Raw genomic sequence first — 23,465 nt, forward strand, 5'->3', positions numbered from 1 at the left:
TTTTTATTTGACGAGTACGGACGAGAGAGAGAGAGAGACTTGCACAAAGGAAAATAGTGTGGCGCATGATAATAACCTTAACGTTAATGATGATAGTAATAATAATGATGAACGGTAACGATAAAAACCAGGTCGCGAGTTGTTTTGAAATTTCGACAGTGAGGAGATGGAGGAGCAGAAAAAAAATATAAACTCGTGGCTTCTGTACGCGATGGCGAAGAGTGGGGAACGGAAGTGGGGGGGATCGACAGGCACGCGTTTCTTCGACCGAGGGAAACACAACGCGTGTTTCTCCTTCGTGGTTTTCGATTGAAAAGTTCACCTTTTTTTTTTTTTCCTTTTAGTCGCGTAGTCTTTTTCCTTTTCTCGCGAGTATTATTTGTGTCCTTTTTCTCGTCGTTGTTATTATTATTATTATTGTTGTTGTTGTTGTTATTATTATTATTATTATCATTATTATATTATTATTATTATTATTATTGTCGTCGTCATCATCATCATCATCATAATAATAATCATAGATATCATTATCATATCGTCCTGTAATTTTTTCTTTTTCTTTTTTTTTTCTTTTTTAAGCTTCTTTTTCCCCGAATTTCTTTTACCTGCTGTTTTTTTTTTTTTTCTGTTGGTAGAATCGATAAATTCTGTTATCTTTTGATGGTTTTTTTCTTTTTTTTTTCTTTTTTGTTTGCAAAATCGTGAACCCCTTTCAGACTCACCCCCGTGGCACACGCGTAAATACCGCGTGTTACGCGTTCATACAAAAACACATACACACACACACAGACACACACGTGCATGTACACGCATAGGAAACGTGTTAAGTGAAACAATTTTTCGTCGATCAATTTTTCGAAAGAGGAGAGTGAAATCTATGGTGTTTTTAGTGGGTAAATATTTAAAGATTAACTAAATACATACTATTATGGATAATCATTAAGAGTACACGAAGTACATAGAGGTAAAAAAAAACAGATGCATTACATAGGCATGTAAGGCAGCAGAAACAAATATAACATATATTTCAGCGGTGGTGCTTCCCTCCAGATGCTAAATTTAAAAAAGAGGAGGAAAAGAAAGAAGAAAAAAATCGTGTGTCTCGTTTCTTGGAATTTAAAGCTCGAAGAGGATTGCATTCAAAAAAAAAAAAAAAAAAAAAAAAAAATGAAAAAAAAAAAAAAAAAAAAAAAATGGAAGGACAACGAAATTTCCGTTCGACGAACTGTGAAGAAGAAAAAATAGAGTTCGACTAAGAAGCTGCGTATCCCCGTGTGCATCTTTTCTGGAGGGAGAGCCCAGCCGCTAGCGTGTTTGGTTTAAAATTTAAAATTAGCGAGACATTAGTGAGGAATTGGCCCCCTGTATCGTTGGAAATCGGCGGAAGCCGAACCCACCACGAAATTCTCGACCGAACAAATCCGAAACGAGGAAAAAAGTGGAGCCGGGAGGTCCACGAAAACGAAATCATCTTGGGGGGAAAAAAACGATGATTCAGAGCCGTGCGCGTAAAGCAGAGAGTACAGACAAAGGGGAAAGCTGTTACATCCGGTTTTTGTTTCTTTTTTTTTTTTTCTTTGATCAAAAATCTTACACACACAGCCATCGTACATACGTTATATGCTACAAGAGACAGCACAGAATGGAAAAGAAACAGGAGAAATGGAAATAAGACTATAGAAGGGACAAGAGAGAGAGAGAGAGAAAGAGAGAAAAGGAAGAGAAGAAGAAGAAGAAAGGAAACAATAAAAGAGACCGATTCTCTCTGCCTGTAATAAGTGTTTAAAGAGTTTATTATCGAACCAGATTTACCATAGAAAAGCTATATTATATATATATATATATATATATATATATATATATATATATCGGATACATATATATTATATATATACACATATATATAGAGATTATTCTATATATCTATACCCGTACATAACGTCATATATATTTTGTCAGTTTTTTCTTTGTTTTTTTTCTTTTTTTAAGCTGTGTATGAGGGGAATGCCGTGAAGAGGGGGGGAGAAAATGTGGGAAAAAGTGAAAGAGGGGTTATAAAACTAAGAAACGAACAGTTTGCAGGAGTAGCGATGGAAAGGAATAGGGATCGTAAATAATAATAATAATATTAATAATAATACTAATGATAATAGTAATAATAATGGAAACCGGATGGCATTTAAACGTACCTATTAATTAAATAACGGTTATTATTAAATAATAATAATAATAATAATAATAGTAAGATTTAACGCAAAACGTTTTCTAACGGGAAAAAGTGTCCATGCAACAAGAGTCTTTCTCTGATGTTTTTTTTTCTCCGATATATATATATATACACACATACACACTCACACACATTTTCACACTTTCTTTTTCTTTTTTAAAGTTGAAACACACCACAGTGTATAGTTGGATCGGAATACTTACGAGTATATAATACACACACACACACACACGCTGTGTGTACTCTTTTTTTTTTTTCTTTTTTTGTCGACACGTGTGCCGTGACATTGATAATATACAAATCACAAGTGCAATAGTTATTTACAATAGAACCCATGGTGAATTTTTTAAAAATGAAGGAAAGGGGCGCTCCGCGACGTCGGCCGATCCTTCGCCGTCAGCGTCGAGTTAGAGGGCAATCGTGTTAACCGTCGACCCCCCACGCCCCCTTGCAGTTTAATGTTATTATTATTATTTACTACGTCTCGCGAGTCTTCCCTGCACGTGATCCCGCCCGTTCATTTCATTTTCCTATTGACTTTTTCCTTGTCAACGTTGCCTACAACGTTGCACTTCGTTTCTGGAACCGTGGAGGGAGGAAGGACGCGTGACTCGGGCCTTACCAAGGGTGGAGGGGGAACGCGACGCTGTAGAGCGGCCCGCAGTCGATGCCTAGCAACGCTAGAGAGGGGATCGTTACGTCGTCACGTCGCGCCCCGACACAACACTACCTCGCAAATTTCAGATTATCTACAAAGCAGATATTTTTACCGTACCTCGATTACACGCATATTATTATACGATAGACGAGAGTGAAATACGCAGGGGAAGATAGAGAACTAGCCAGCTATAGACAGGGGAGAACGGAGACAATGGAAACGGAGAATAGCGAGAAACGACGATAGAATGAAGGAGAGAGGAATTTGATAGACCACACGAGCCGTGTTTCAATTGCTGGAGATATATATGTATATATATCTTTTTTTTTTCTTCTTTTTAAATTGTATAATTAACAAAATTGTGATGTACAATTAATACACAAACCTATACATATATATATATATATGAACTCGTCGAGAAAGAGAGAAATGCAATTGAAGATTTCTTTCTTCCAAAAGTCACTTGTAAAACGATGATGTGATCCGCACGACGATACATAGAGTAATATATGTATATATACGTATATATGTAATACTGTTACACCGTCGAAGAAAGTCAACGCGTACAAGGAGTCACCTAACCTAACCTCACTTTCTCAGAGATTTTTGCCTCTTGTGAAAAAACAAGAGGAACGTATTGACCTTGTTAGTAGTCGTTGTAAAAGTGCCGACTCCCAGTCTCTCCTTGTACGTGCGACTGATTCGTTCGAACGAATAACAACCGAGTTCGACACTTACGTTTTTTTTTTTTTTTTGTTCCATCTGTTTTTGCCGTTTGGTTTGCTCGTCTCGATTGAAACACGAGTGGACAGGCAGAGTTTTGGAAAGGCAACAATTGAGCGGAAAGACAAGAATATACATATATATATATATATATAGAGAGAGAGAGAGAAATAACACTGTACGTACACACTCGGTGGTTAATAATAACAATAACAACAATAATAGAAAGAAAAAAGAAAAAAATAAAAATCGCGCATGCAGTTGAGAAAAAAAATCCAACAGCGAGAGAACATGAGAATGAGAGTGAGAGAGAGAGAGAGAGAGAGAGAGATATCCCAATCCCGTCTACGGGAAATCACCCAACTCCCCCCAGCCCCCCTCTCCCCTTTCATACAATAGGAAATAGTTGAGCGTGAAACAGCTACGATTAAAAAGGAAAAGAAAGGAATAATAAACAAACGATTGCGAAATAGAATTATTGTATTCGCGAAGCTCTGTCGAGGCGATAGCGAGGTCGCCCCCTCCCCACCCCCCCGCCAGCCGAAGCAACGCGCCGGGGGCGCCATTTTATTTTTTCCTCCCCTCTCGCGCGTCGCTTCTCGCCCCCCGCGGGGGCGGGGGCTCTCCGTTTTTTTTCTCAGTGTACATATATATAGTGTGAAGTAAAGAAAAAAGAAAGAAACTGGAATTCCTGATTTCTCGACCGTCTTTTCCTCTCGTTTTCCAAGAGCGTGATTGATATTATTATTATTAATATTATTATTATTATGATTCTGCGTCGAGTCGATCCGTCCCGACCACTCTCGTTCGACGTCCCCCCCCCCCCCCCCCTATCCTTTTCTCGTTTTCATTTTACCTGAAGCACGAAGAACCCGAGATATTGATTTATAATAGACATTATCGAGAGAATCCTGATCGTATCGTGCCGCCACAATCGGATGCTGCTTTCGACTCTTCGACGAGTTCTTTTTTTTTTCTTTCTGTTTGACGAACGAGAGAGAAAGGAGTCTCGAAAAATTAAAAAGACACACACACCACTCCGATGAATCGAGGGTGGAACGTGGCATTCGAGTAATTGCGCAACGCGCGTCATCACTGCCAAACCTGGACGATAAACGAAAACAGAGGGGGTGTTCGGTATCCGGGACCACGGGGGTGTCCTCGCAAAAGCGAAGCGGAGACGTTCCAAATTCCCCCACTTTGTAACTGTTAAGAACTGTACAAGAGACGCCGGCGATTTGTTGCGAGTGCGTGGCTATCGTTATTATCGAGCGAACGTCGAGAGAGGGGAAACGAGAGGCGTGACGTGTATATTGAGAGAGCGTTGATGGTCGGGACCACGGGTCTTGTAGCTTCGAAACATTTCTCCGTTTTCTTTTTTTCTTGTTTTTTTTCCTCTCATCTTCTTGTTGTGCCCGTCGTCGCGAAGCGAGCGAAGAGACGGAGCGAGAAGCGAGGAAACGACGGTCGCCATAGCCGACAACCCTGTTATATTTTGTCGCGTCGAGTCGTCCCGAGAGAGAGAGAGAGCGTCCCGAGAACAGCTGCGGAAGAAAAGACACACGAATCCACGAAGTAAACTGAAATCCGAAACCAGAGCTGTGGATAAAGGAAAAGGACGAAGAATGGGCATCAAAACTGATTCGTGGCTCTTGACTCGTGACTCGTCTCGGGCTCGGTGGACGATGATTTGTTATTATACCGAAATCTGTTAGTTTTTTGTCCTACATATTAGCGTTGAAATAGAATGGAAATAGTAGAAATGTGTTGTTTTTTTTTTGTCTCTTTTTCTTATTATTGAGGAAGATATATATACAAAAGCGAATGTAATCAACTGCAAATCGACGATTTTCTTTTCCCACCTCGTCGCGGCTACGAAAAACATACGCAACAGACAACTTACGACACACATGGAAGACAATGGCAGAAAACGCACGAGCGAGGAATATTATAATTAAGACGCGAAGCATGGAGAGAGAGAGAGAGAGAGAGAGAGAGAGGAATGAGTTTCGAGAGTTACAAAAAACGAAATGCTTCTTCGAAGTAAATAATGGGCATGTGAAACTCGATTCGCGCGAGAATCGTTGGGAGGACAGGTACAGGAAGAAAGAAGAAAAATATTGGGCGAGACGCGCGACGGAGAATATGATGATGTACGCGCGTCGTTTTTCATTTTGTAACGCTCACGCGCCAGCTTCACACACACGACGTCGCTTCTCTTTCTTTCGAGCCGCCATCTTGTTTTTTCATTCGTGGGGGGAAAATATGGCGGATCGGTGTGAAGAAAAGGGCGGGAAAAATTCTCCCCTTGCGTCTCAAACAAAATTTCGTCTTTTTTTTTTTTCATTATTATTGTTACTACTGCTACAGCTACTATTACTGCCTATTGCACTATCGTTACTATTCTATTATTAATTAGTTGATTAAGAAAATCACGGGGAACGAGAAGAGAGAGAAATGGACGTTGAAGCGCGCGCGCGCGCGCGTGAGCGATGATGCATCGTGATTTCGACACGAGAACAATTCCTCACAAATAAAAATGATAAAGAAACGTAACTAAAAATAGAGATAAATAAAGTAATATTATATATATATATAGAAAGAGAGAGAGAGAGAGAGAGTGAGAGAAAGAGAAAAGGGAGTGACAGTGGTGAATTGAAGAAAAAAAAGAGCAAACATCCACACACACACACATGCATACACACGCGAACGACGAACGCAGCGAGAAATGATTTCACTTCGGTCGGGAAATTTTCTTTTCATTAACTGTGTAACTTTCAAAATAAAAGTTCTATTTGAACGTAAGGCGCGTTGAACGAGAAACGAAACAAAACGAAAAAAAAAAAATGTCGACTGAAATAGAAAATGCCCCCCAAGAAAAGAAGAAAAGGAAAAAAGAAGAAGGAAACGAAAAGCGAGACACACACACGCACACACATACTTCACGATGTGTATGTTTTTTAAGGAGGCAAAAGGATTTTCTTCGTTCGTTTTCTCTTTCTTCTTTTCTATTTTCTTTTTTTTTTTTCTTCAAGTTCGATCGTAAATCCGAAGAAAATTCGCGAGAATCAAAAATGCAAAAAGGAGATGGAAGAAAAAGCGAAGAGTAGTATGCATATTAATGTCAGAGATGGAAAAGAAAAAAAAAAACAATCGTTTTAAGAGAGGAGAAAGCAGAAAATTTGTCGGATCTCGAGCGATTCCTGTGGGTCTTTGAAAATGACTTTCAAGAAATGAAACGGGGGGGGGGGGGGATAAAGCGGAGAGAGATTCATTTTCGTGTCTGCACGTCCGATATCCTTTTCCCCGTTTCTATGTTGACATTGCATGGAATAATCGTCGTTGAACGCCACCGTTGTTTCTTCATCGAGACACTTTCCACAATTATCGTTTAACGTTTCTCCACGTTTACCTTCCATCTTGCATTTCTCTCGTTTGTCTTCCCAAATCTCTCCATCCCGCTGCCTTCCAACTCCCTCGGCCCTAACGGACGAGAAAGACAGAACCAACTGATGAAATTCGCAACGCTCGCAGCTATTTCTTTCCACTCCGCAAATTATACGTATGCAGTATATAGATTGTGGACGAATATTTTTTTTCTTTTTTTCCAATCGCAGTATGTATTTCTGACAGTGGAAGAAAACAACTGGCAAAAGAAAATGGAAATTGTCTCTTTGGGGTTGGATATTTTTTACATGCAAACACACACGCAAATCACACAGGGATAAGGAAATAATAAGAAATCAATCTATAATGAATTTATATGTGTAACATTCAATTGAGGAATGTGTGTAATTGTATCTATATATATATATATATATGTCTGTATGTGTATATATATATGAATACAATGCAGTCCGCGAGTTAAGATACATTCTCCTTTTTCTACCATGGAAAAAAAAAATAAATTATTCTAGTTAATAAAAAAANTTTTTTCTTTGACGCCAATCATCCCGATGATCACCCACACGAATTATTTTTTATTTTGCCGTTCGCGAACGCCCATACTCTGTATAAACGAATTTTATTGTTGTGATGTGAAAAATAAACGTTTCAAAAATTCCAGAGGGTTTTGCTGATGAAATATCACGGTCGCTCGCCGTCTGTTGATCGTGCCTTTCAGTTTCAACAGCGACAGATATTGCCCGTTCCACGTCCTTCCGTAATTTCGTGAAACACCCGGGAATTATAGTTGCCGCATGCGTTGAAAATTCAGAAAAATGTATCGTTCGATCAACAAACGCGGCACAGTGTTCAAATTCGGTTGATAAAGAAACAAATTTTACAACGAGAGAGCGACTTATCGCGAAACGCTTATTTCTAACGCGCATATTTACATGTACAAGTCGCAGTTAAACTCGACTAGATAATTTACAATACTTGTCGGAAGGGTCGTCGAGAGAAAAGTTCGAAGTTGTTCCGGTTTCTTCTTTACCGGTGTTGGAAACGATCGACGAACGATCACGAAAACCACAGACGAGTTATATGAATATTTTTCATCCCAATTTTCATCAATCTCTCCGTTTTAAATCGTTCATTGATGAAGTAGCACTATGTTCAATTCTGTAAATAATTCTCGAAACGGATCCGTCCATATTTTTTGATTTTAATTCTCATCGCTAACTAATTCTAGCGCTGTGGTGCAAAACCTGTCCGAGTCGGTACGGCAGGATGTGACATGAAAGTGATAAGGGCGAGAAAATACATTGTACGTCTAATCGTTTGATTTATTTATATACCTCGTCTGTGATGAAAACGAACAGCAAAAGACAATGTAAATGCACGATTGCAGGATCGATGATCCGAAAAGTTCGCGGTCGTTCGTATTTGGGGCAGTTGTTGGCAAAAGTTGGCGGCTTCTCGATCAAAATTCCATCGTATCGACCGAGTGGGACTGGCGTTACGTCGGTCTGAGCGCGCTCACCATGTCGCCCAGCAGTCGTTCCACGCTCACATCCCCTACCGTCGGCTTGAACAACAGTTCTTGCAAGGTTGATCGACAGAGTGCACGCGCAGGTGGTAACAGCAGCAAAAGTCGTCCAACCCTTCGTGCCTCCCTCTCGCAGAATACAGTCACCGTTTGTTCTTGCAACGCTGCTATTCGTCCTGGCTCGCACAATCCTCGCGACTCTAAACGAACAACGATTTCTTCGTTTATCTTTTCGTCCGGAGTTTTTCATCTTTTTGATAACAAAAATTTTTTAAATTTTTACCTACAAGCTCCTATTTGAAAATCTTTTATTCGGAAGCTTTCGTTTCTAAATTTTTACTTGGAATTTTTACTTGGCTTCTGTTTGGAAATTTTTGTCCCTAAATTTTTCATTTGGAAGTTTTCATTTCTAAGTTTCTTTACCTGGAAGCTTTTATTGGGAAATTTTTTGTTTCTAAATAACGTTTCATTCATTTTTCGTTTTTACCTCCTTTGAAGAGGACTATGGCCTTCAAGCAAGCGTATTCGGAATGATCGACCCTGAGGAGGGCACACTTTGCCAGTAACTCCCTCAGCTTCCTCACTTCCTCGACCAGCGTTTCCTTCCTCTCGGGCGGCAAATCGTTCGGTATCAGGGCGGACTCTTCGACCGGGAAATTCCACTGCGCGGCGGTCAGCACGAAAAGCTCGCTCCAGGACTCCTCCAGTAGAATAGTCTGGTCCCTGTAGGGCAGCTTGAAACAGACGAGCAAACATTCTTTCCGTTAACGCGATATCGTTGACGACCAAACGCGTCAGAAACGAATAGTAAGAAATGAATACTTGTAAGAACGAGTGGATGCTTCTCGCCCATCTGACAGCGAAGAACAGCAGCTTCGCCGCAAATTCGTAAATATTCTCCGTCGGTAAAATAGAGAAACTGGACACGTTGTAGTCCGCGGAACCAGAGTTGGCGATGGCCGGTGCCAGCCGAGTACTCGTCAACTCCTCTGAAAGATGCAGGAATGACGATCGTGCATCGTTTGATCGAAGAATCAACGCGGATGTTCTTACCCTTCGGTTCGATTCTCGCTTCGATCGGTCCAGCTTCCTCGGAGCTCGTCACCTCGTCCTCTTTCGCCGTGTTTACAGTCAGCGGCTCTGTCGGCGAGCGTGGCAGAAAGTGCGCTGGAAATTCAAGATCTTGGTCAATTTTCGAGATCAAACTTTCCGCAAAAGATTCTCAGGATCACTGACGAGGTATATGATCATATGATGAGATATAGGATTAGAGTTGTTTTCTTTTTTTTTTTTTTTTTTTTTTTTTTTTTAGAAAATACGACACAATCGTAAAGACAAAGCTGCATACAAATTATATAATATTTATAATTATATTTACGTAATAACTTATCATCTACATTGCTAAAAATTCAAGATGGAAATACTTTTTTAGAATCATAGAAGAGAAACAAATGCAGAGAATTATTACTCTGTTCTCAGAACACGTACAGTTTACACGTAATAACATGTATCGAAACATGATTAATAATACGCATCCACAGTGAGCAGAACTTCGAAGTTGACAGTCTGTTTTGTTTTTTTCTCGTATAAAAATGTTGGGAAACGATTGTTTGAAGTTGACGATAAAATTGCAATTTTTATAAATATAATATATCTATATATACGTAACTATACTTCTACGCTGGTTTCTAAAGTCAGAATCCCTTCGAAAAGAGATCTTTCATATTATTGCTCGTAGAAAAATTCATTTGCAATTAATATGCAACAATTGCAATTAATATTAACACGACTTACGCGCCACGTTAGACGACTATTAAATAATATTAACACGACTCACGTAGTTACGATAAAACTGGATGGCACAGAGCGAAACTTCGAAGTTGCTACGATTTTTACAAAATTGAACGTCCAATCACAGACAATGTGTATACATATATCTCGTCCAATCATGTATCTCGTCTGTGGTCGATGGGTGATGAAACAGAGATAGGTTAGATTTCACTTACCGACCGATGGCGTGAAAACCGACATTGTCGGCTTGAAGGGGAACAGCGCAGGATACAGAAGAGGATGATAAGGATTGCTCGCCGCGTGGTAAACGTGCGGGATCGCAGGGTACAGTCCCGAGGGGCCTCTTCTCGCCGCCGCGACCAGGGACGACGTATTCCGTGGAGCTCTCTCGTGCTGCACCGCTGCGAGTATCATGCTCTCTTAGTACTTCGCATTCAGTTATGCATTCGTCGACGAGACGAGCAAGTTACAGCTTGCTCTATTCGCTGTGGAGAAATATCGTCGCATCGCTACGATATTTTAATTACTTACCGTTCAATTTGATTGATGCACAGACGAGGTATTTGACCTTCATATATAAATGTATATCAAAGATATATTTTTTTTTTTTTGTTTTATATTAGCCCTTTCGCTACCGTCTTTTCATATTAAATATTTATATATTTGTATTAACCCTCTTGATCATTTTTGTTGAACCGACTGCTACGTCACGAGTGTACAGTTCATGTGCACGCGGCCTTTTTCGGGTTTGTTTGCTAACACCTTAAAGATTTGCTTTCATGATATTTTTCTTAATAGGAAATTTGTTTTGCACCTCGAGTAAGACTTTACTCCTTTACATACAGTGACGTCATGCGGGCCGAATTGAATTTCATTAATTTGTTCTTTCGTCATTTTTTATCAACTTTGTTTGCAAGTATCGTGTCTGTGACATTTTGCAGCATTACATGCAAGAGTGTAAAAACGATCTTTGTCATGTTTACGCAAATATTAAAATGAAGTGTCATTTTTTGGTTATGTTGAGTTTCATTCAATTCATGTGTCAAGGAGTTAATAATGAGCATTGAAATAAACGTTCGTGAATGTAATATTTAGAAAGTTATATCGTTAACGTAATAACAATTTTCATAATAAGCTTTTAACGCTAGAACTACCTAGAGATGGTCAAAATGACTGATTTATAATTTTCGTTGGATGTATTACAGATGCAAAACAATGTATTTTTAGAGATCTAAATGATATTTTTTTAATGAAACACCTAAATAAAAGTTTGCCAATTCTGTTTTGTATTTTTCACTTTAACTCTGACAAAAATTCTATATTTTAGTCGAGGGGTGGCCAAACTTTTGTACCCTACGTGCCAATTTCTTTCTCAAATGAGCTTCGACGCGCCATTCTGCTAAATTGTTTTAACAACAAAAACGTGTTTGCAAATAGTAAACATACAAGAAGGACATTAGAAAAAGACGAAACAACTTACTCTAACAAATAACAATAATAACAATAGTATCTTGCTCTAAATAATTTGCACCATGTGCCACCAGAAATCATAAAATGCGCCACTAGTTGGCCACCCCTGCTTTAGTCCTCGGTAGTTCCTAGTGTCGATAGCAATATGTATATACTGTGTGACTTGTTTGGAAAGAGTGACTCGCACAAAAACCTGACTTTGCACCACGATTCGCTTTTTTCTTCTTCTTTTTACTGCTTCTCACGTCTTACTCGCGACTTACTCGCCCCCGTGGCGTGTGAAGAACATTCAATGCTCAACGACAGTAAGCCAAAGGATTAAACAGCATTTTCAAGTAGAACGAGAAGGTACCAACTGTTTGAAAAAAAATATGAAACTATCTCGAAAAATTGGACGAGTGAGCAGCATCCCTCAATTCACAGATGTTTCCGCCTCACAATCAGTCACACCCGATCGATTTCGCATGTATATCTTTTTTTTTTTTTTTCATTCGCGGTCCGACGAGGGACGACGAGAGCACGGCCCTCCCCCCGACTATAATTGATATCTCCGCGCAGTCGAGTGTTTGGATTGTCCCGGCTGGGGTCGGGCTGGAAGTGTTTGGAAAACCTGTGAACGTCAGGCTGCTCGTGACACCATTGCTTAACTTCCCGAATTCTCGCGTCGAGCAAGCACGAATATAGAATTTCATGTGGGTGCGAGCCTCTCTCTCCCGGTTCGCCCCGTGAAGTTTGGTGCTTCTCCGTTTCTTTGTCGAACGACGAGAAAGAAAAAAAATTGCAATACACTGGATGTTGGCTCGTGTATTTACGAAAACGGGGAAGGTTGTCGGTGCCCTGTCATCCGCAAGTTCTCGCGCAGACGAGCCGTCGCGTCGTCGAACGTTAAGGCGGAGCTAATTTTCGCCGGAAGATTTCTTCGTTACCGGCGATGCACGTCGAGGGAACGAACATCGAGAAGACGACGATGTAACACTTCGAAACGACTGAACTCGCGACTCGTATGGTATTGGCCAAAAAGTAATTGCGTTCATTTTTTTTTTTTTTCCTAATAGATGTATTTTTTTTTTTTTCTACAGACTTACTCTTTGGCCAATTTAGTGCAACGATTACCTGCGGAGCAATTCACCCGATTAAATCTACGACCCAACGAAACACAACCTTCGCTCTTAAGTCTCGATTTTAGAAGAATGAAAACGTAATGACCTTTGAAGCGAAGCGTACCATCTCGTTTCATGTTGACCTGCAGGCACTTGGTGAACCGGCATGCCTGGCACTGATTGCGCCGAGAAACGTCCACGATACAGCGACCGTTCTCCTTGCAAACGTAATCGAGGTTTCTGCGCAATGTCATTGGATGTTATTGTAGACAATTGATCATACAGGGTGGACCAAATGTTTCTTCCCTATTTTTTTTTCTCTTTTTAATAAAACATCAAAGTATAAGAAAAAACTAATTTCATTGATTTTATTTAAGTTAAAATCAAGTTTATTAATTTTAGATCTTTTGTGTATTTTGATCTGTGGAGGAAATATGTGATAAAAAAAAGTTAGGCCCACCCTGTAGAGTTACGTGGACTCTGTTGAACAATAGCTAAACAAACGCGTACGAGTGATAGCAAAACAAGGAATGTATTAAGGAGGTATTCTGGTGTGAAATTTTAAAATCGATTTTTTTTTTTTTTTGCATATTCTTAAAGGATACAATTTCAAACCTTACTATGTGAACTCCTAAAATTAACAAAGTTATGGGTGTCTTGTTACCGCGATACTAAACTTTAAAGGCATTTTTCTGGGGAAACTATGTTTTTCAGAACGGTGTCCATGATATCTCAACATCTACTTGACCAATTGAATCAAAATTTCAAGTACGCATTTAGTACATGACTAGAGTCAACCAGAAATTTTTATTTTTTTATATTTCTTTAGGCCTGCGAAGTGTGACGAAAACACACAACAATTTTTTAATTACCGACGTTTTCCTTTTGTTCCAGTTCCAGCTATAGCCAAATCCATACTAATTAAGAGACTGTCACGTTTTTTTTTATTTTAGACAAGCAGAATAGCCGGAATCAACCGTGGGATGACCTTTTTTAAAATTAACTATGTTCGAGAGTATGCAGTGACACTAATTTTAACTTTCTTTTGTTCCAAAAAATTTAAAAAATTTTAAAATTATATATATTATTATTATTACTATTATATATGTATTATTATTATTACTATTATATATATTATTATTATTATTATCGTTGAAATACCTGCAAATAATCCTTGCCAATTTGACTGCAAAAACGTACAATAGTTTCTTTGCAAAAAAATTTCCAAACAAAGTTAAAAAAAAGCACGCACTTCACACTAGAATAACGCACCCTTAACGCACCGTGTGTGCGCTCGATCAATTGATAAGAGTGGATTTTAATTCGTTACGAAATTAATTACCTTGCATACCTGCGGATCGACCGCTTGAAAAAGCCGCGGCACCCGTCGCAACTCGGCACCCCGTAGTGCTTGCCAGACGCCTTGTCGCCGCAAACTTTGCACAAACTTTCGCCACGGCCGTTGTCCTCCATCCTTTCCTGAAACTCTGTCATAAAAATGCAGTTAGGGGAATTCCATCGCGAGGCAAAAGCTACGTACGAAAGCTGATCCAACGTTGTTCGAAATTCGTACTAACGTGCTAACAATAAATTACGAATTTTCTAGTGTAATTTCTACACCTTCGATTTCAAGGTCAACAATTTTTTTTTTTTTTTTTTTGTATTACGCTCGAAGGTGAAACTTTTCCAAGCAATCCAATATATAGGTCGCAGCCCAATAGTTCTCTCGAAAAATGCTTTGGAAGAAAGCTTTCTCAGTCATTCAACATTGCGTCCTAACAGCGACTTTATGATTCTGGACGCGTGGATACCTATGTCGCGTCAATGTTTATACTATCGAATAACGTTAACAGTTTTTTATCACTTGATTATTTAGACACGCACTGATCCAGCAACTATGACGAATCAATTATTAGTGAAACCTGGTCCAGCAGTAAAGTCGCTGTTAGCACGCACGCGTCCGCAACGTTAAATGATTAAGAAAGAACTTTTCTCAAAAGAACTATTAGGTGGCTTACTTGTGGTTCCTTGGGAAAAAAAAAAAGAAAGTAAAGATTTCGACCTTGAAATTCAATGTCAGGGTCAATTCCGCGACAGTTTATCCTTTACACGTATTTGAATCGAAGGATGAATAGAATCCATCTATAACAGCCGCGGATTATACTTTTCTCTCAAGGAAAGATCCAACGATTGTTAAACGGTCGTTCGATCCTCTCAACGTCTAATCCATAGGTATCAAGTGTTATCGAGCAGTTCGAGCGATGAATAATTTCTCGTGAGGTCTTGACGACAAGTTTGGAAGAAAATCGCGCGTACGCGAAACCCTCCTCCAGGGCAAGGAGGAACTCGACGAGGAAGCGGAGGGGACGTGACTCCCGAGGTCGGACTGAAATATCCCAAGTAATGCTTCCGTTGACTTTTGCAACCCCTTTCCTCCGGCGTGGCCGCCGGTTGTTCTCCACCTCCTCCTCGTCCCTTTGGCCAGCCAGCGAGAGAGCTCCCTCTTCGTCGAGGCGCGACCCTGCCCCCGCGATCTCTCTCTCTCTCTCTCTCTCTCTCTCCTTCTCTCGTTCCAACACGAACTCCCGGCCACCTGTAGGGTTCCCAGGCTCAATAATGCATCGGTGACGTGGAGCATCGTTCAGGCTCGTCGGCGGTAAACCAGAGTCCTGGTGAATGATGCCACGGTTCGCCGCACCCTTCGTCTACCCGAAGACCAGCCTCACCGACACCGTCATTACCGTCGCCGCCATCGAAGAGGCGAGATCCTCTTGCCAGCAGCGGCCTGACTTCTTAACAGTCTGCCCATAGACAGCTACGAGGGGTGGGGGGGGGGGGGGTTGCAGACTGCTCGTCGTCGCATGTGAGCGTCAACCTGGCATAATATTTTCACTGCCCGATGACTTTTTACTTACTCGTTCGCCACCGCGGAAGCGTAAGTGTAATATCTCTCTTCCAAACGTGGTTTCCTTTCCGATCGTGATCTTCCTCTCCTCCCCGTTACGCTCGAGAGTGTAAAAATCCAGGCCACGGACGAGGCCTGTATGAACAGACCTAACGTGCAATTGTGCGTTTTGCAAGTGTCCTTCCAAAATGGGCTGCATTACCATTTTCGTGTCACGTCCTGTCGTACCGACTCGACGCGACAGGTTTCGCACCGCGGCATTTTTTTTAAATTAAAAAAATGTTGAACACAAATGTTGCCAGATCTGTCTCGAGGATTATTTTTATTAAATTGAATGGAGGTGGTGGCAGTTTATCAATGAAGGAACATAACGATTGAAAAGAGCGATTGATAAAACGAAATTGGGATGAAAAATTTGGTATATACTTCAGCCATTACAACATGTGTTTGAAAGAAACAAAATTGATTGAAATGTGATATTTTTATGAACAACAACAGTGTAAATTCACTAAGCCTGAAGTGAATTACCTTTATCCCCGCGAGCTCGACTTTATGAAAGGCTTGGACTTGTCAAGAAAGTATTTCCACAAATATTGTTTGGAGTGAAGAAGTACATTGCGTGCTCGAGGCTTCCAAGTCAAATTCATTTTCCTAAATGATACACTACACACGTCGTTCAGTCTAGTCGTGGGAATCCTGGCCTATGGAGCAAAAGTATGGGGATGAACGGAGAAAGCGGAATTAGAGAGAATACAGAGAAAATATATTAAATGGACGCTTGGTCTGGACATCAGACTACATAATCATGGAGAGAGAAACTGAAGATTAGATTGGCAAAAAGAGCGGTAGAGTATGAAAGAAGGATAGAAAGAGAAATAGAGGAAGGAATAGTCAAAGAGTGCATGAAAGAAAGGAAAGCAGGAAAAGGGAACCAAGAAAGAATAAGGGAAAGACAAGATCACCTGAAAACATGTGGTTTTAACCAGATGGGAGTAGAATACTAAGGAAAAGAGAAGTGAAAATACAAAGACAAAGACAATGGAATAGAATTCAGAAGACGAGATACAATTGGAAGTATAAGTATCTGGTAACAGGAAAACTACCAAAATACCTGAAGGGAAGAAGGAAAAATGAAGAGTAGAAGGTGATGGCCAGAGGAAGATGCGGCACTGTAGAAAATGGAAGTAAATTTTGGACCTAGCGAAGAAGAATAGAAATGTCAATTGTGCGAGGATTGGAAGGGAACGTTAGAGCATTGGAGAGACTGTAGAGAGATGGAGACAACAAATGCAAGTCTGGAAGAGATACTGAGTGAAGAAGGGTAAAAGTGGCTTAGGCGAATAGAAAGGAGAAAGAAAGATAAAGAGAGACAGGGAGAAGAGAAGAAGAGATTAGATCTAGAAAGAAGAGAGCCACAAAATAAACATGAAATAAAATGAAAGAATTAGGTTAAGATAGTTAAGCAGACAAAAGGATAGCATAGCTAAGATAAATATAAGTGTAGGATAAAGTAAATATCATAACATGTAAATATCATAACATGTAGGATAAATGCAATGCGAACTGTGCAATGTAAAAACAAAAGTCAATTTCAAGCTTCCAAAGAGGCTGAAATAAATATATACATACACTACACACACGTCGTTAAGACGAATTCACCGAGTTGCATTTGACTTTTGAAAATGACCACTCGCAAGAGGCAAACTGACTGCTTCTGAGGATTTCGAGTCCTTTGGTGTTTGGAGTTTGTGTCGAGATATTAACGTTTGGAAACGTTTCGTTGTTAAAACACAGGGGGGGAGGGGTTACAGGGTAAAAGTCGAACGGCGTTGCTAAATTGTCAGTTTGCCGGCGTGCAGTTACACGCACCGGGCGGATTGTTTAACCCTGTTTACACGAACACCCACCGCACGCAGGTAACATATGTCGAGCATTACTTAAACACGAGCAATCTGGCTCGACCGCAGAGTGAGTCAAGTCTCTCTGTTCTCTGAATCCTTGAAAATTTTCACCACAAACGTTGGACAGAATTTTCCTCCAGGGGCCATTATTTTTCGAGGGGCGATTCCGAGCCCATCGATCACCGCGAAAACTTTGATAAGCTCGTCACTGTGCGGCGGGTTGCAACACTGGCGGGTTAATGTCGGCCCAATGACTTTTCGATAGTTCTGCCCGGCGATGAAAGAAAGAAGCTCGACACGGGAAATTCGTCCCGAGTGTGCGTTGGAAATTCGACCGGCAACTCCTCATGCAAATTTTTCCCTCGTCACGTCACATGCGTTCTTTCGCATAAAAAATGCTGATGGATCGACCGCCAACAGCGGTCTCGGCGTGAATTTGAAATTAGCCCCCGGACGTAAATATTTTTTTCTTTTTTTTTTTTCGTCTTTCTTCTTCTGTCTCCATCGACTTTGACAGTTTGAGATTCACCAGGAATAAATAATAAACAGAATTTTTCGTGGAACGAGCGAATATTTTTATCCATCCCATGTAGATCTCTCATTCTATTTGCTCTTTCTTTTTTTTTTCTTTTTTTTTTCAGAAATGAAACAGCGTCGAAGATGTATCTGGACTCCTCCACCCCTTTCGTTCGTGTTGATCATGTCGATTCTGTCCATCGTTCAAGCACACCGGAAAGTTCGAGGGAGGGTTGATTGAGAAAAAAAGCACGTGACGTTGAATATTATTTAACAGGGGGCTCCGCCACACCTTGCTGACTAACTCTCACTTTCTCGTGTCTTCAAAGTTATCTATTTGTCTCTCCGTTCCAGTCGTATAGTGTCAAACTACGATGCGATGCTTAATTAAATAAATAAATAAATAAATAAATAAGAAGGGATTAATTAAATAGTGAAATAAATATAATAATTGGGAAGGGATTAATTAAATAATTAAATAAATAAAAAAGTAAATATTTAATTTTAATTAAAAATTAATAATATTAAATAATATTAAAAATATTTAAAATTAAATAATATTGAAAACTAAAAATATTTAATTTTAAATAAAAGATTAAATAATCGAATGAATAAAAAGGGACTAATTAAATAAATAAAAAAAGGGATTAAATAATCAAATAAACAAGAAGAGCTTGATTAAATAATTAAATAAATAAAAAGGATGGTTTTACGGTTCTCTTTGGTGTTCCGGTATTTCCACAATATAGTTTCCAGCATAGAGCGAGTCATTTTTCTTCCAACCCCCTCGTGGCGAACATCGGAGTTGTCGTCAATTTTTCAGGAGTTCCGCGTAAATATTGTCGTTAGGTTATACCACCCCTGACGTGACTTTTGTTGTCCGAAAGGGTTTGACTGCAATTAGAAGATTCTGAATAATTAATCGTCACGCTGCAATCGTAATGACAGCGTTGGCTCGCGTTATGCCGCTGTTCATCTTGCCTATTCGACAACAATCTCATCAATTTTCAATCGATTCTTCGTTGTTCGCTGTACGTATGTATGTACATCCCCTCTTGCACTTAAAACGTTTATACTCCGTTGCGTTGAGAAGTGATATCAGCGAGCTGAAAGCTCGATCATTGCTTTTCTTTATACCACCGTGATCTATATAATCTATTTTCCATTGTCGTATTATTATTTTCATTATTTTTATATCGTATTTGTTATTATTGTATTATTAATAACGTAATATATTTTCGTATCATTTCCATTTTGGTTGAGAGCGATATCAAGCGAACTAAAAATTCGATCATTGCTTTTTTTCGTACGTATTACTGTGATCTATGATCTATTTTTTATTATTACATTACCGTGTCATTTTTTATTATCACTTAAATCAATAATATTAATAATATAATAATAATATTCTTCTCATTAACAATATGATAATAATATTTTTTCGTATCATTTCAGTGTCAACGAGAGAGAGAAAGAGAGGAGAGTCAACTTGTCCAGGTGGCTGAATTCGACTCTTAACCACTTGCGCTGGCAACTGATTGCGGACCATAACGAGTGACCGAACCGTATACAAGAATTCGTCGCTTTCTTTTTGAACTCGTCGGTACGATGTCACTGGATGGAAATTATTGAGAAGTAATAAATTTATTATTTGTTTTGCTTTTCTTTACAAGATTACATTAATTTCTATTAAATAAACAAAATTATATTAGTTTATATTAACTTTTAACCACTCGCGCTGGCAACTGATTGCGGACCATAACGAGTGACCGAACCGTATACAATTCGTCGCTTTCTTTTTGAACCCGTCGGTGATGATATCACTGAATAGAAATGATCAAGAAGTAATAAATTTATTACTTGTTCTTGCCTATTTTGTTTTACTTAAATATACCTGAAACTGAGAAAATATTGTAATTTTGGGGACAAGAAATTCTTGACGTGCGTGGCACGTCATTCCAGCGCAAGAGGTTATATTGCGCTGGCAACCGATTGCGGACCATAACGAGTGACCAAACCGTATAATACAACAATTCGCCACTTTGTTTTTGAACTCGTCGGTACGATATCACTGGATAAAAACGATTGAGAAGTAATAAATTTATTATTTGTTCTTGCCTATTTTGTTTTGCTTAGATATACCTGAAACTATTGCAATTTTGGGGACAAGAAATTCTCGACGTGCACGTCATTCCAGCGCAAGAGGTTAAACCGATTTTAATTTGGCGGTAAACGCGTAGAATTACACTAGTGACCAACAGTCGACGCCGAAACTGACTAGCTACGAAGTTCGAAATCTGGTCAGCTATGAGGTCACTACTGTAATTATGGTCGTGCACGTGCACACTTCACACGATTGACAGTGATTGCGTGATTCTCTCGTGCATGCGGTGCACGACACTTGTATACAACATGGAAAGGCCCGTGATTTCGCGTAACAGATACGATACGTTTTCTAATGACTTCGTGATACCGGCTGAACAACTGGTGCGCGACTGTTCCATTATCGACTCTGTTCCATTATCGAGACTCTTCCTGTATCCGGAATCCGCGTTTCTCTTAACATTCGTATCAACGAGTATCAGATTAATTTGACAACACAGATAGTCTGCGATAAGATGATGGTATCTATATTTTGAATACGATTATCGTTTTCTTTTTCTTTTTCTAGGTTAGGTTTGTCGTTATTTCTCGCAATAGCGTGATAAAAGCTTTGCTTCTCAACCAGTGGGTGTTCAATTTTTGAGATCTTTTGGGTCTCTCATTGGCCAACAAAAATTTGTCGAAGTTAGTTTACATATTTATTTTAGTTTATATTTCTTTTTTATCGGTTCAATGCAACCTATATCATTTGTGAGGATATTGAAACAACTTTTATAGCGATACATTGATTGGAAAAATATATTTGATGAAAAAAATATGAAAATTTTTAATGAGAACACCGAGCCTGTTGTTTAGATATCAGTTCATCAGTATTCGATTTGATACAGGTAAGAAGTATTTTCAAGATGCTCGTCTAGAATTTTTGTTCTTATTTTGTCTTCTATGTGCTTGATACAGGAAAAAATCTGTTCGCAAATACAGAGTGATTCACGCAACTTGCACACCTGAAATAACTTTTCAATTACGAGTCCAATGAAAAATTGTTTGTCACAAAAGTTGTATGTTTTTCAGGGAGGCAAAATATGCTAAATTTATTAAATATAATAACGCTAAATTTAAAAAAAGGTACGATTATTCATGGTTGAAATTATTCAAATAATAAATCTCTTATTCAATTATTCCAATGATTTTGGTTATATAGCGCGAGCCGCATGAACAGGATTGGGGCACACCTGTTCTAAACGATGTGTTATTTTTCGAATCGTTATTTTGCTTATGGGATATACTATCTTGCGGTTCCAACAAAGACAGAGGTTGGTTATAAAAATTTCTATCAGAAAGAGCGAAGAACGAACAGAAGTGAGTTTGAGAACAGAAGTCGAATTTTTGGCTTGAATACGAATATCTTTTTTTGGAAAAGGAGAGAACGTCGCCGTGGTATGAAAGAACATTGTTTGCCAGCAGTGGCACAAGGTTGCATCGAACATGTGTGGAAGTTTTTAGCAGATGTGTGGACCTGACGCAACAACGGCCATTAGAGGAGAAAGAGGCAACCCGTGGACGGACAATTACATGCCTCGGCGGCGGAAAACTGGGCTTACAGGTGTGTTTACACATGGGTAATCAACAACACATGCCACAGACTCTCGACGGAAGAATCGTCAAGCGAAGGAAACTTGACAATTCTTTTGGAATCCGAATTCGTTTCGTCGTCTCTTTCCAAGATTTACCGAGCAAATTATCTATTTTAAATGCTTTTACACTGAGTATTACACATGCTTGGTTGAGCATTGGTTCGTATGTACAAGGTAATTCAGGGTTACTTGCTCAACTTTGAATAATTTTTAAATTATGCGTCTAATGAGAAATTGTTTGATACAAATGTTGTATGGTTTTAAGGGAGGCGAAATATGGCGTATCAATTTTTTGTGTTGAGAAGTTTCGAAATTTCCAAGGTCATCTTTTTTTTTTTAATTGGAATATATTCTTTTTAATTAGAAGAATATTAAATTCCAAGTAAAAAAGTATTAAGCCACATTGGTCCTAAACGTGATGACTGAAGAAATATTTCACGAGAAATTTGTCTCGAGAATGAAAACTACATAGATCATTAGGACAATTTGCATGCATTAATATTCCGGACGTTGATGATCAAATTATCATGAAATATCTCCTTAGGTTAGGTAAACCATTAGGAGGCTCGATACTTTCTACACTAAAGATATTAAATAAAGATATTAAATAAAGTATGAATGAACATAGTGTGATATTTTATACGATGCTAATTTTGACAAAGAATTAAGAATGATTGGATGATCATTTTCTCTTGGACTGCAAAATACTACAATTATAAATGATAAAGATAAGCATTGGAATCTAATATTCTTGAACATGCGTTCAGAATTCTGGAAGAACACATTTGCAATTAAAATAATTGAAAAAAAAATGATTGAAGATTTTGATGGTAACGAACAAATTGTTTCATTCAAAATGATTAAATAATTGTGAGTTTCGCACACTGTCAAGAGATACTTTATCATCTTATTGTCAGACTTGCATAAGCTCTTCTGAAGTAACTATGATACAACATTGCTTCGTTAATATTTATCGACGCGTAATAGTTACTTATTCACTACAATAGTTTTACGATTAATATCCTTACCTTCAAACTAATCCTTTCGATTCTCGCTGGTGGCCTGCGGATTTTTGCGTCGCTTCCAGTCTTAAAATCTCGCTGACGAAATGGATAATGTGGCTTGGACGCGTCCGTGGAAATTTACGATTGTCGAATTCTGGACGATTTTTTACCGTCTCCGAAGATTCGCGAACTGGCGACGGTAGCCATTTTGCTTTCAGAAGCGAAGTGCGAGATCTTTCATCGAACTGGTACTACCCCTGTTATCGTTTCAAACGAGATTAATACTTTCTCGAATTTTGCCGTAACAAATTAATTTACTACAATAAAGCAACACGTATTTTTCAGCAAATTAATCGTCTAATTTTGGAAAATAGCATCGACGACACTCTGACCAATCTGTCGAATCCTAATCTGTTTCTACGTTCCCTTGATTGAAACCAAATATTATATTCGCTCAAGATATCGAGATGACGAATAAAAGAGATCATTTCTCGAAGCACACT

General features: G+C 39.0%; 2 protein-coding genes and 2 long non-coding RNA genes across 6 annotated transcripts in view; 3 read left to right on the forward strand and 1 right to left on the reverse strand.

Moving 5' to 3' along the window:
• LOC122536022 overlaps window positions 1–5,371 on the forward strand; it is an 11,634-nt gene extending 6,263 nt beyond the window's left edge. Inside the window, exon 3 of the long non-coding RNA XR_006308314.1 lies at window positions 5,135–5,371. This is a non-coding gene — a long non-coding RNA (uncharacterized LOC122536022). The remainder of the gene's footprint in view (window positions 1–5,134) is intronic.
• A 3,019-nt stretch (window positions 5,372–8,390) lies between these two features.
• Window positions 8,391–14,372, reverse strand: LOC122536025 (nuclear receptor subfamily 2 group F member 1-B-like). 3 transcript variants are annotated; one of them, XM_043668036.1, is made up of 7 exons: window positions 14,242–14,372; window positions 13,024–13,139; window positions 10,545–10,730; window positions 9,592–9,705; window positions 9,361–9,527; window positions 9,026–9,272; window positions 8,391–8,738 (listed from the first exon to the last, which is right to left on the reverse strand). In XM_043668036.1, exons 1-7 carry the CDS (start codon window positions 14,370–14,372, stop codon window positions 8,509–8,511), a joined length of 1,191 nt encoding a protein of 396 aa, XP_043523971.1. In that variant the 3' UTR covers window positions 8,391–8,508. The 3 variants fall into 3 exon arrangements, with proteins under 3 accessions (XP_043523971.1, XP_043523973.1, XP_043523972.1); XM_043668038.1 differs by lacking the exon at window positions 14,242–14,372 and having other exon boundaries at window positions 13,006–13,062; XM_043668037.1 differs by lacking the exons at window positions 13,024–13,139; window positions 14,242–14,372 and adding an exon at window positions 10,861–10,916.
• Window positions 14,373–20,535: 6,163 nt separating this feature from the next.
• On the forward strand, window positions 20,536–21,450 carry LOC122536026. The gene is made up of 3 exons (XR_006308318.1): window positions 20,536–21,008; window positions 21,180–21,211; window positions 21,282–21,450. It is a non-coding gene; the product is annotated as an uncharacterized LOC122536026 (long non-coding RNA).
• Window positions 21,451–21,502: 52 nt separating this feature from the next.
• Window positions 21,503–22,569, forward strand: LOC122536032. The gene is made up of 4 exons (XM_043668049.1): window positions 21,503–21,637; window positions 21,745–22,132; window positions 22,224–22,254; window positions 22,503–22,569. Exons 1-4 carry the CDS (start codon window positions 21,569–21,571, stop codon window positions 22,567–22,569), a joined length of 555 nt encoding a protein of 184 aa, XP_043523984.1. The 5' UTR covers window positions 21,503–21,568.
• Window positions 22,570–23,465: the final 896 nt, after the last annotated feature.

Source organism: Frieseomelitta varia, unplaced genomic scaffold (genome assembly GCF_011392965.1).
Source record: "Frieseomelitta varia isolate USP_RPSP 00005682 unplaced genomic scaffold, Fvar_1.2 scaffold_792, whole genome shotgun sequence".
Taxonomy (NCBI): domain Eukaryota; kingdom Metazoa; phylum Arthropoda; class Insecta; order Hymenoptera; family Apidae; genus Frieseomelitta; species Frieseomelitta varia.